This window comes from Ambystoma mexicanum, chromosome 5q, assembly GCF_040938575.1.
Source record: "Ambystoma mexicanum isolate Mex_15411 chromosome 5q, UKY_AmexF1_1, whole genome shotgun sequence".
In the NCBI taxonomy this organism is placed as follows: domain Eukaryota; kingdom Metazoa; phylum Chordata; class Amphibia; order Caudata; family Ambystomatidae; genus Ambystoma; species Ambystoma mexicanum.
The window spans coordinates 400,845,237-400,858,450 of NC_090933.1; the positions used below are offsets into that span (position 1 = coordinate 400,845,237).

The 13,214-nt window shown below is 44.5% G+C and overlaps 1 protein-coding gene across 1 annotated transcript in view; it reads right to left on the reverse strand.

Annotated features, from left to right (window-relative positions):
• ABHD3 (abhydrolase domain containing 3, phospholipase) overlaps positions 1–10,148 on the reverse strand; it is a 582,671-nt gene extending 572,523 nt beyond the window's left edge. Inside the window, exons 1-2 of the mRNA XM_069620889.1 lie at positions 9,792–10,148; positions 5,549–5,712 (exon numbers count right to left, since the gene is read on the reverse strand). Of these exons, the coding sequence (XP_069476990.1) occupies positions 5,549–5,712; positions 9,792–9,953 (326 nt within the window). The 5' untranslated portion in view covers positions 9,954–10,148. The remainder of the gene's footprint in view (positions 1–5,548; positions 5,713–9,791) is intronic.
• Positions 10,149–13,214: the final 3,066 nt, after the last annotated feature.

The following is a 13,214-nucleotide window of genomic DNA, read 5'->3' on the forward strand; positions in this document are numbered from 1 at the left end:
GCACCCTAGACGGGCTCTGTATCTCCTATTGTTGGGTAAACAGTTGTGGCGTAGGGCCTGCAGGGTACTGGTTGTGGCAGATCCCTTTCTCCACAGATCCCCCTGGCTGCTATACTGGCTGGAAATCTGCAAGATGTATTGTGTATCCGTAGGCGCGGGGAAAACAGTGGAGTCATCAGGGTGGGTGATCGGTTAAATGGAGGAACATTGATGGACTTCCGAATCACTCATAGAACAATCCGGCATACACAAGGGACAATTTCTGATGAATTTGACTTTAACACACACTTTGGTGCAGATGTGGCCTGAACTGAGGGAGGGCCTCGAGGGAAACACAGGGCTGGAAACGATATATGACATGACAGAAGGGCGGTACATAGGGGCTGATTTACAGAAGCGTTTTATAATGGTGCAATCCCAAAGAAAAATGCTCTGTGACTCAGGCCCATAGTGTCTAGGATTTATGAACTGCTCCTGGTCACCTCATGTTCCTCTGACCTGGGCACACAGGCTAAGTGGGAAACAGACCTGGGGAGGCCCTTTTCAGATATGGAGTGGGCAAAAATGATGGATGATGTTGTACCCAAAACAAGTCTCTAGAAACGCCAGACTAAAACGTATACAGTTATACGTAACCCACAGAGCGTATCTCACTTCCCGCAAGATTTCCCGGTTCAAGGACGCGGACAGGCAGTATTGCAATAGATTGCGGGAGGAAAATGCTGGGGTGTTATACATGTTTTGGTCCTGTCGAATAATACAGCAGTTCTGGCTGCCAATCGCAAAGAGTGGCACAGGGTGGGCTAACCCTGAATAGAGGATCCTCTGAGGCATGCGTGTTGGGGATATTCCCACATAGACGGGTGCATATTGCCAAGATGAAGGACCTTATTTATGTGTTGGCTAAGCACAGAACTGCATTGACATGGAAGACGGCAGTGGGCCCCAATGTGGAAGCATGGTGGAAGGACCTACAAAAGGTGGTTAGTGGCTGAAACTGTGGTCTGGCATAGGGCGGTCTAGCGGGGACTCAGAGAAGCAAGCAAAGATGTTACATCGTTGAATGCTCTTACCCAAATGATGTTTGCACCCCCACCGGGTGCAGACACAGAGAACATTCAGCCATTAAGCTGAGGTTGCAGCTTGGCGATGCAAATGCTGGAAGGTAGAGGGAGGGAATCACACCTGTGGACATGAGAATCGGACAAGACTTTAAGGCAACAGTTACGGTTAAGGGGGGTTGGAGGAGGGTGGTACACCACCGAAGTTTGGTTATTTTGGTTTAACTATGCCATGCATGATGTCACATGCTTATTGTATATTCTGTAATAGAGATAGCCAATAAAAATTGTTTACAAAAAAAATGAGAATATTACACAGATCCTTTACGGTGACAGCCAGTACCACTGCCAATATCCTATGAGTGATACACGGAGGGCAGTTTCTAGACAATATTATCTGCTGTTCCCCAGCACTGCATTCACTCTGTAAAATCATTAAATCAGTGCAATTTAAAATTCATAAATAAACAACCTATAAAACAATATTTTAAACAGGAATTCATTTTCTATCTCAGAATATTGTTCGTTCTCTAAACAAAGGACTCTTTCCTGGATGTTGCTGCTGCAAAAGCACGGTAACCTATTGGTCCAACAATTTTGCTCAATTGAAAGTGCAGCAAGAGCCAATAGCTCTCTGTGGTTGGTGAACGCAGCGCTCAGAGGCCATTCCAAATGTTTTGGCAGAAGAATAGAATACAAATTTGAAATACATGGAAAGGGTTAGCAGGTGGTAAGTGACAAAGAATGCAGCTCCCAGCTATATTAAGTAGTTAGGTTACAAAGAGTTCCTTGAAGCTACCTCAAAACGCAATAGGGAAAAACAAGAGAAGTAGGTAGGCTATGAGTTGAAGCAGTCATGTTGCCATATGATCTGATAACCTAGAAAACGTATACCTGTCAAACGGTGTGAGCGCATGAGCATCGAATGGGAATAACTGGCATATAGTGAGAATACATGAGTACAGGATTGCAATATCTAGAAAACGGCATGAATAAGGCATGTGATGCCAATAGCTGCCTAATGGTGCAAGCTCCTAGACATATAACGTTAACTTCCAGGCAATACAAAAGACATAGAAAGAAACTGCTGCCGGATGTTGATGCCAGTTCGGTTATTGGTTTGGAACCTTCTTGCATCAACAAATAGTAAAAACAATGATTCAGTCAAATAATAATTGCATCCAATGAAATCATACAAGCCACTCAAATATATTCATGAAGCGGAAATGTTAATTTACTTATATTTCAAGACAAAAGAAAAACATAGTTATTGCTCATTGGTGATCATAAACAAAACAGAAATTCTAGTACAATGCAAAGACCGTGTGTGTGGTGGGTATAGAAATATAGTATTAGAGTGCGTTGTAGTCTTAAAAAAGACAGAACAGTGCAAAAGTAAGTTGTAATTGGTGAAGGGGAAACGGTAGTAGTAGTGTGAATGACCAGAGCTGGTGGCGAAGGAAGCAGAAAGTGAAAGAGAGATAAAAATATTAAAAATGCAAATTTCAGATAAAATTGTAACAAACAAAAGAAAAAACTGAATTTGGTATTACTTAAACAGTACCCTTATTTAGGGAACGATATCCTGAATATTTGAGAAAATCCCAATATTTGTGCCTAACTTGACAATTAAATCAGTGCATACTGCCTCACAGGGGCAGAGAATAAGAAAGTAAAATAGCGGTGATAGATCACACTTAATACTGTTGTGTTGAAATTATTGAAAGCTAAATTGCTTGTGTTGTTCTTATTGACAGTACAAATCCTTCCTTGGTTTAAAAAAAAAAAATTTTGGGCAACCTTGGAAGTGAACACCAAAAGGGTCTGCCTACGAGACGGAGGGAAACAAGGAAAATAATGTTCAAAGCTTTGAAGCTAGTCAAATAAGCGGCACAATGGAAAATCCCCACGTCGAATCGTGTTTCGGTGGCGTGTAGCTGTTGGAGGCCGCCTTCATCAGGGCATAGCTGTAAAGACCCTGTTGGATGTATATATAAATATAATAAGGAGAAAGGGGGGGTTCGTTCCTGGCTATCCTGCTTCGTGGGTTTACAAGAATAGTTCTTACACGTTGTTTGAATGCGATATGATTCCCTTTTATTGTTGCAAGTGGTTGGTTAATATTGTCATATGCATAGAATACATTGGGGGGGTTCTTGGTCCTCTTGTTGTCAGCCGACACGTGGTTCGACCTGCGGGTCTTTTTCAATTCTATTGGTATTGGCTTGTAGCCCCCTCTGGGGTCCTGGATGGTGTTTCTTGTGCTGACGCCGCGTTTGCAGTGGCTCCGGTTGGGCTTTGTGAAGCCCGCGTTGGGTGTTCCGTAATGTCCGTGCCATATAATAAGGGCTCTATGTTGCAGGAGGCAATATGGAACATAAATCTCAGTGCAGACGCTTTGAGAGTGAATGCTGGCAAATAAGAAATTCCACGGAAAAATGCTTACCATGGAATTCTAAAACTCCATTTCTTAAAAGCTAGGCCTTAGGGGGGCTCTGTTGGTGTTGCTTGGCTTGGGCAGGTGTGGTAGGACAGTGGATGAATGCTGCTGGAGGGCAGTTTACGGCTCCTTAAGGATGTAGAGTTAACGGAATGCAATGGGGCTGTTCTATGTGGGGGACAGAGAGAGCAAAAAAAGTGGGACTCAACTTGCTGGCTCTCAGTGTCAAGGTAAATTGCTAAGGAATATATGAGCAGCTGCGGCTTACCCAAAGCAAATAGTCGCACTCCGCATGGATAGCTGATGTGCAACATGCTGATTTTCGGAATGGGACAATGCCATGCGACAATTTTGAAACCCTAGTGGCACTGACTAGCCCCTTCTTCATTCTGAGGGTGATGAATCGAGTACCATCAGTGGGCAATAATAACACACATTAATGCAGAGCTTGGAAATGATCCATCTACATGAAGCCTTATAAAAATCTAATTATAATGATATGATGCAAGTACAATGCCAATACATTGAAATGCCTAGTAAATTGTGCTTGTTGCTGCTGTCTAATGGCAAAAGCTGGCCATTTGTGTGAAGAGCTGACAAAGATGCGAGTTCCCTACTGTAGGATGATAATACCTGTAATGGGTTTTATGTTAACATATCCTTGCAAAACCTTTCAAATGATGCTACCTTAGACATGCAATAGTATCGCTAGGCAAGTTGTGAATGTACAAGGGCATGTGATCTTAATATCTACAGCAGCAATAAAGAAAAGCTTTTCACTACACGCGCCAAAACTGTTGGCTTTGTCATTTATTGACGCTACAATAAATGTTTTCTACCTTTCCACATAAATTCATTCACAGTAACTAAAACACACCCACATATAAAGGGAGTAATCCTCTGTGCAACCCCCTCAGCCTTCAAACTGCCATTTTTCCATCTCCTGCCCCCTTTGCTAAAACTTAAAGGGCATCAACAAACTAATGGGTAACAATATTGCCTTTTATCTTACTGACTAAAACTGTTTTTGCCTCACAGTAAAAAAAGCATTGCTTGGCATGTTGACTCCATGTCGCCTGAGCACACGTTTCCAGTTTTGGACTTTCGTGTAACACCTTAGTGCATTCTGGGAGTGGTTGTCTTTCTCTCAAATTGATTAACATAGCAGAAAACAATGATTTTGAAAAGAAACCCTAGTGGTGTTTAAATGACATGGAGTCACACAAACCATCCTCTGGCCAAGCACATTTTATAGCACTTGTATTTTTTTTTTATAAGGAATTGCTAAAAGTCATAAGTTTAACAACCAGCTTTGAATATATAACATCTCTGCAACAGTCTCTCAACCTGCTGAGATACCCTGGTAGCCTTCTACTGTACAGCACGTCTATGGATCCCTTAATGTACTAAAAAGCACTGTGTTACCAACAGTATTTTGGGTGCACCACTGCCATGGAAGTGATCTAACATGGGATTGGTGTACAGTGTGTTGTTTGGAAAGAAATTGCACAATTTTTTAAACATTATTTTGAACATTTCCTTTGAGTGGAGTCTAACTGCTAGCTCCGCCTCCTCAGAACTCTGCCCCTCGGCATTCCGCCACTACCTCCAAACTCCACCACCACCACGGCCCTTGTATGGTCCCCTTTACATTTTTTTCCATTTCCACCACTGCAGATTCTAATTTGGGAGCCAGGAGCCTTCATAAAACAAACCTCTGAGCAGAGTATTAAGCCATTGGCTGCATCACCGGAAGTACATAGATATGGGAAGGGAAGGCTTTTGTTCCCAGCTTCTGTCCGTGTAATGATCATCTATGACACAAGACTTCTCCCTGCTCTCCCAGTTGGGCGAAAAACAGGCTGCCTACTGCGCCCCTCACCCCCAACTGTGCCACAGGCCAACGCGGCTGCTCACGTGTTGCTTTCAAACGTATGATGGCAGCAGGTCAGTATACAGGTCCTTCCGAGGCGCGTGCGAGAGCATGGCTGGGTGGCAACGTGGTTGACTAAAACACATGTCATGCAAACGCCGATAATGTACCTACTTGGTATAATGCACGCGTGGTTTGCAGGTGATGAAGGGGCGGATGAGGGTTTGCGCCCTGCCTTCCCAGCACCAGGGCGTCGGGTAGTAGGTATCCAGTACCGCCGGGCAGTGCCGCTTCAGGAACTGGCAGAACGTCTCGCCGCTTGCTACCAGCTGAGGTTTCTACGGAGAAAGAGACGGTGAAATGAACACAGTGGAAGGAGAGAAGGCCAAAGGGCAGCTCATATTCTCTCTCACTGGGTAAAGCCACAACATCTTTCCCCTTCTACCAACCACAAGAGCTACAATAACTAAGGCCACATTTCACATATACAAAAAGCAAGGTGCCCATACTGGTGAGGCGTTAAGAAGAGTAGGCCACGTCCTTCCCCCACTGGACCTCTCCCAGAAATAATGTGCACCGTGTATTGCCTGAGGTACGTTAGGACTCATTTCCCAGACAGTAAATAAAGGTGCTAGAGACAGCCATCAAAGTGTCATAGCAGGCAGAATGTACAATGAAGTCCTATGAACCCTGGCTGCTTTTTTGGGGGTATAAAAAGCAGGCGAATTTAATTGGTTTTACGCGAGCATAAAAGCCTGCTATTGTAAGACCAAGAGTTTTTGGAGGTGGAGTGGAAAAGGGTAACAGAAACCCAACCCTCGTTATGTGACCCCAATCCGCCATCATAGTGACCCCAATCCGCCATCATAGACCACCAAAATGCCATGGAGCGTAAATAAAGGTGTTAAGACAGGCAGTGCTGTGCGTACATGGCAGGCAGAGTTTCCTCCATTTCCACTTCGAAGTGCAAAAGGGGGGCTTTGCCGCCCATTCACACCTCTCCTTAGCACTTTGCAGTGCAAATTACAAAATGACATGAGTGCACCAAAGTACACACCTAAAAGGACCCCTCTGGGTAATTTACACCAGGGAGCCAAATGATCGAAGTCCCCATGAATTGCATGGAGGGGACCAACTACCTTTGCACCTACATGCAATCGGGCACCTTCTGTGCAATTATTGTCATTTGCCATATGAAATGTAAAAGGGAGATGCAAAAAGAACGGGAATCCGCCTGTATGCCCCTATGTTGCACGTAACAGTGCAATTTGAGCAAACGCCCCCTGCATTTACAATATTTCCATAGAAATCCAGAGCATTTACACTGGCATGAAAATGTTATGCTGTTGTAAATGCTGTTGCCTTTGTATGGCGGGGGGTGATGGGTGGCAGACATTGGTATTCGGTTCTGTGCTCCCTGTAGCCAAAACCATTATTGAAAATTAAGCATAGCGTAAAATACATGCGGTGAAATTGCACACAAGCATTCCACGCTATAAACCTCAATGTGATCCCCAATGTGTTTTCAGATTGGCCATTATTAGCTTAATATTTATGAAATAAAGTCTGATATGATTCATAATTTTGGCTGCAGGCATCACAATGCCATTGCGTCAAGTGACCACCACATTGTCAGGGCTTCCAGGAGGGCCAACGACACCGCAACGGGATTGTAGTGAGAGACAGCTGTGCCTGATGCCAGAAAATCCCATACTGTCCTGTGAACAATGACAACGTCCACCGACACAACACTGTCACTCATTCTAAAAGGGGTGGAGCGGTAAATCAGGGTGTAAAGCAAGGCGTAATGCCTTCAAGCCATGATTTTAACAGTGACAAGTCAGAGGGTGGGCATGGAAGATCTCGGCCGTACATTCCTCCTCCGTTTTGTCACTGTGTTTCGCATTAGAATCTACTAATGAGCAGGAGGATTCCATAGGAATCCATTAGTAAAAGCTGTCTGCGGGCAAATTCCATAGGAACGTATTATCATTTGCAGGCAGCGTTTCCTTGTTCACGAGATGGAGATGAAAATAAAAGAATACAAGTGAATTTGCCTTGCTTTTCTCTCTCCCCCCCCCCCTCTGCCTCCGGGAACATTTAAAATTGCATGCAGGACACCCCACGGCACTTAAGTACTAAGGTTCGTAGTCCTGTGCAATTAACATGTCATGAGGCTTTGTATGTCCTGTTATCGAACAGGTGAACCACCTACTGCCACCTTTTAGAAATCCCTGTAATTTATGCAGCGGGACCCATTCGTTTCCTTTGCACATAGATGCAAACGGGTCCCCCTGGGTGTACCTTTTATTTATTTATTCATTTCAAATTCTTGTAGAGCGCTACACGCCCGCAGGCCTCAGAGCACTGCCCAAAAACAGACTTAGGACAACATAAAAGAACAAACAAACAAAAAAGATACATATAGGCATCAACTAAAGACATCAACGGGGGCTTAAAAAAGCAGAGGACATGAGAGGACCGAGACTCACACTATAAGTCTTAAATTTGAAGATCCCATTGGCAGATATTTACAAATGCTTAAAAACCCCAGGAGATTACTAATTCCACACCCCACGACGACACAGTCCCTGTTCTTCAAAGTACACCAGTCATCAATTTTTACTCTGCGTAAAAACTTCAGATCAGAGCTTCTGACTATACCCGGACCCGTTCTTAGGCGAAGCCATGCCATTCATCATTTGCACTTCGGAGTGCAAAAGAAAGGTGTAAAGTAGAGTTGAAATCGCCTTAATGCCTCCATTTTTCACACCACAATTCAAAATGACTAAAGGCCGCCTACCATTTACACATTGGCAAGCAGCTTTTACAATGGATTCCATAATGCTAGAGTATTCATGTGGCAGAGAGGAAGGTGGTGGCGGAATTGTAAAATATAATCCTTGCCCCCTCTCTGCTATACAAATGAATGAAAATATGATTTGGAGAAAAATCTGTGCATAAAATACATTTTACACATGAATTTTACTCCTTGCCATCACAGACATCAACCCCCTTGATATTTGCTGGAAATAGAGGAACCATGACGCATAACATGGGTTGTAGACTGGGTTGGGATGGCAAGCAGATCAGAGTGGTCTATAGGGCGATTCCCAAAGAGCTGGCCCAAAAGGCTAGTGCAGGCCATTTTTTGGTCAAAGTGGGCAAGTCTGATAAGTTACTGCACTGACCAGCTGGTATTTTAGGTCAAATGTGACTTGCTCAACAAATGGTTACAAATTATATTTTTCAGTGCGTTTTAGGAAAAAGTTGCCAATGGAGAATATTCAAACCCTGAACTCAATCATGAAAAGTAATACATTGGCATTTCTGATTGCAAACCACTTTTTTATTGGAGCCCATGGGACTTTTACATCCAGTGTGGCTAATGCTCTGGAGCGCTGCTGCGCCCAGGGAACTCATAGATACGTCCTCAAGCCAGCTCTCCCTGCCCATGCTTTAGAGGACTAGGAGCTGGATACTGAAAGAAGAAAAAAATCCAAAGGCCGACATACTCTTCTGTAGCTGTCCAAATTGGCATATCATTCTTGCATTTTGTAGACTTTGTTTTATTAGGGTGTGTATTGTGACTAATGAAAAGAGCAGAGAGCAACCTCCATTACTTGCTCAAAAGGGATTCTTGCTGAATCACTATCAAACGTTTCAAATTTCAAATTGTGGGCATTCTTATGTTCCCATAACACTCTTTGGTTTTATGCAAATTTTCAGGGACCACGGCCCCGCCCCCTTCTCCCGACGGCCCCGCCCTCCCAGGAAGGAGAGGGCTCCCCAGTAATTTTTTTCCATTTCCAGCAGATTATGTCCAGTCCGCACAGCTAGTTTGAGGAAGTCCAGCACTTATTCAAAAATGTTCACCCACACATGTTCTTGTCAAATATATGGCACATATATACAAAAAAGGGAAACGAATCCATCGAAGAAAAATAATAGTATGCGATGTTCCGTGAAGCAACGGAAATAGCGCCACCCAACCTGGCGGAAATACCGTGAGTCTGAACTTGGTTAAAACAAATATGACAGTATGACAACCACTCTAGCCCGACCCAAAGAGCTCTGAGCCATGCTTCCCGATCACAACCAGGGGTACTGGCCGTGAGCGGAGCAGGGGCAGCCTTGCTCATCATGCAGACTCTGAGGCACGCTCCTGCAGGCACCGGAACGGGGATTCGAACACTTGGCATTAATGGGAACATTGCTGAGTTTGCTAATACAGCAAAGCACCCGTCTAAATTAGGAAATGGCTCTGGTGGCTGCAGGTCCCCATAATGCATATAGTACAGGCACCGGCACCTGCCACTTCCTTTGGGGGGGGGAGTCACGCGAAACTCAGTCAGCTGCTGTGCTCCAGCACCCCTCCCTCCCCCAGCAGTGGGTGCAGCATCCCTCCAGGGCTCACCTTGGCGATGGTGCTGAAGTAGTAGCAGGCATAGGCGGCTCCGAAGCCGAGCACCAGGGACAAACCCACCCCGGAGCCGAATAGCCCCACCCGCACCTGCTGCTCCAGGTAGAGCGACAGCTCTCGGCTCAGCACCTGCAGGTTCATGCCCAGCACCATCATCCTGTCGCGATACCCGCTGCTGCATTCAACGGCTAGGATGCAAGGCTGCTCAGGGGGTTGCCGCCCGGTCTCAGCCTTCTCCTGAGCCCGCTGCAGCCTAAAGAGACGAAGCCGGGGTCGCACCGCTGCATCCGCACCGGCAAGCGCAGCCAATCCGGACCCGCCGCAGCTGTGCGCACAGCCAATCGCAGACCCCGTCAAACCCCTAGCCCGCGCCTGTATTAGCATAAAGCACATATTGCTGAGCGCGTAGCTCCACCTTCAACTTCAGGTATTTGCATATACTAGTTCCGTTATCAACTGACAGCTGTTGGCCCCGCCCCTATGTTCAAGATGGCGACTTCGGTACTGAAATCCGGTGCTGGTGACAGTGCAGCGCCCTCACCAGCCAGCATGAGATGATGTGTTCCTCTATGGATGCCAGTGTTTATGTGCAATTTTTATTATCGAATTTTTATTCCGTCAGCAATCACACGAGAACCTTACAGGAATGACACCCCTCCTCTATTCCCGAGAGAGAAGCGAAATCCAATCTTTCCACCCTCCACAATTCCAGTTATTTATTGTAATTTACTTTTTGCACTTCTTTAACAACCAAGCAAAGTTTAAAAATCCATCATCATTTTCCTATCACAGAAACAGTGGACGCAGTCCGCAGAAATTAAAATGGTCTCAGGGATTAGAATTACTGATCCCCATGGATAGAGTCTAGTGGGGAGAACGCAATTTTGTAGAAACTGGAAACAGAAACTTCATGAGAGTTGTAAGGCTTATTTATTACGCAACAAATATAACAAACGTTCAGTATTGAATTTAGAAATAGAAAGGTGTGGAGGCAGGGGCGACGCCAGGCTCAACATTTTGGAAGGAGTCTGGGGGGAGAGGGATTGCTGGATCGCAGTTTTGAAAGCTGGTAGTTGTGGGCTTGAAAAACAAAAGGCCAGGAACACACTGTAATGATCTAGGAGGGTCTGAAATAAGCCATGTTATGTTTATCTTTATTTACATAAATATGTTAAATAATTTATTTTTTATTATTTTTTATTATTGAATTATTACCCAGGCGGACCTGAGTTTTATCAATAGTTCGAGAAGATCTTTCCATCTCCTGATCTCACCACACGACACCGGTTCTCCCTTCCACTGCCTCGTCAACTCCCAGATCAGAACTTCCCTCTTCACCATAGCCATGAGGGAGATGGGTCTCAGTTCGACTAGGGAGTAGATGAGGTCGCTGTCTGGGCAATTTGAAGAAATGCAAGTTCTATTAGTTTCACCATGGCCACTGTCCTTCTAGTAGTTTCTCCTGAGAGTAATCTGTTCCACATGTCGTTTTCTTGTATCTTCCATGGATTTGTTATCAACGGCAGGAGATATAAGCTTCTGTTTTGTTTCTTGTTAGGACAGTCTATCACCAGGTGTTTCAGAGTTTCAACCACTGCTGCCTTTTTTACATAGGTGACAGCGAGTTTCAACCACTGCTGCCTTTTTTACATAGGCGACAGCTGCTCTCTCGTCGCAGCCCGAATAGTCAAGATTTCGTGAGTTAGCAGGAGATTTAGCCTGGCTTTCATGAGAAGGTTTCTCTTTCTTTTTTCCGGAAATTTAATACAATAATTTTGTGGTCTTTTTAACTTGTTAAAAGTCGGCGGCAGATGGGTTAAGAGTTTATTCCCAGATGCTTTCTCGATCGTGTGGATCCAGTCCATCTCCTCCATTTTTTGTTTCATTCGATCAGGGTTTTCTTTTCGCTCCTTTTCTGTGCAGGCAATTTCAGTTAGCTTCTCTTTTCTGATTGTCGCCCATTTTTTTAGGGCTTCACATTTTCCAATTTCAATTTCTTCCCTGATGATCTTATATGCATGGAGGGTATCTGCCATGATAATATTCTTATAGAGTCTCATGGCACTTTGGTCGACCATGGATGCAAGGGACATTAAGCCCAATTCTCGTCTGATTGCCGGCATGGATGTCGACTTTGGTAAGCCTAACACTGCTTTCCACACGTGACCCTCCAATTTGCTCCAGAGCAGACTTGGAACGTTCAAGGAAGCTTCCATTCCATACACCAGTGCTGGCACTACTTTTGTTTTATAGAAATTTATCGCAGGGATTAGAGAGAACTTCCCGAACTTGTTGTCAACGACCCTCGTTTGCGAAGTTAACCGTTTAACTTTCTCCCACAACGAATCCTGCATGCACGTGTCGGTTCCTGAGCTGTCGATTTGAACACTGAGATATTTGATGTTCTTTACAATTTAAATTTTTGTGTTCTCGAGGAACCAGTTCTGCTGCTTGGTTGTTTTACTTTGTGGTTTCTCGATTGTCAAAATTTTTGTTTTTGTTTTGTTTATCTCTAGGTGATTATCGGAAATATACTTTTCCAGATTTGATAGTTTACGTTGCAGCCCAATTTTCGTCTGGTCAATTAAGATGACATCATCTGCATATAACAGTCTTGGGATGAAAGTTTTTCCAATTTTCGGAGGGAAAGCCCTGATTTTGGTTTCTGTCTGCTGGTAATCACCTAGAAACGTGATGAAAAGGGCCGGAGCCAGAGGGCATCCCTGTTTGACACCTCTGTTCACTGTAGTTTCTTCTGATAGGATGCCTTGGTGGTTTAGCTCAACTCTTATCTTAGCGAATGGAGAGCTTTTATTGGAGCAAGCACCTTTGTTGGACAGTTCCAGCCATGTAGTTTCGACCACAGTTTGTTTCGGTCGATCTTGTCAAAGGCTTTCGAGAGATCCACAAATGGCAAGTGCACCTTTGGCGCTCCTTCCTTCACTTTAGCTTTCAGGATGTTAATTAACATGATATTAATCGCTGTGCTGGCATTTTTCTGAAAGCCCGTTTGCAGGTGGTCTTTTGATGGGCCATTTCTTTCCCAGGTCTTGAAGTGCTCGAGCAGATGTGTTGCATATATTTTTCCTATTATGTCGAGTAGGGCAATCGGCCTATAGCTCGCGGGGTCTTCTCTACTTCCCTTTTTATACACCGGTACTATGACTGCTTTCTGCCATGTTTCTGGAATCAGTTTTGTTTTGCCACATTCAGCGAAGATCTTACCAATCACTTCCGTCCACTCTTTGGGAAACTGTTTTAGATCCACGTTTGTCAGTCCATCGGGACCTGGAGCTCTAGATGTTTTCAGCTTCCTGATTGTCACTTCTATGTCCTCGGGAAACATCAACCCAAGTTATATTTGAATCACATTCTGTTGCAGTGGTCATCGATTTAGGATCTTAAAATTCTGTTGTT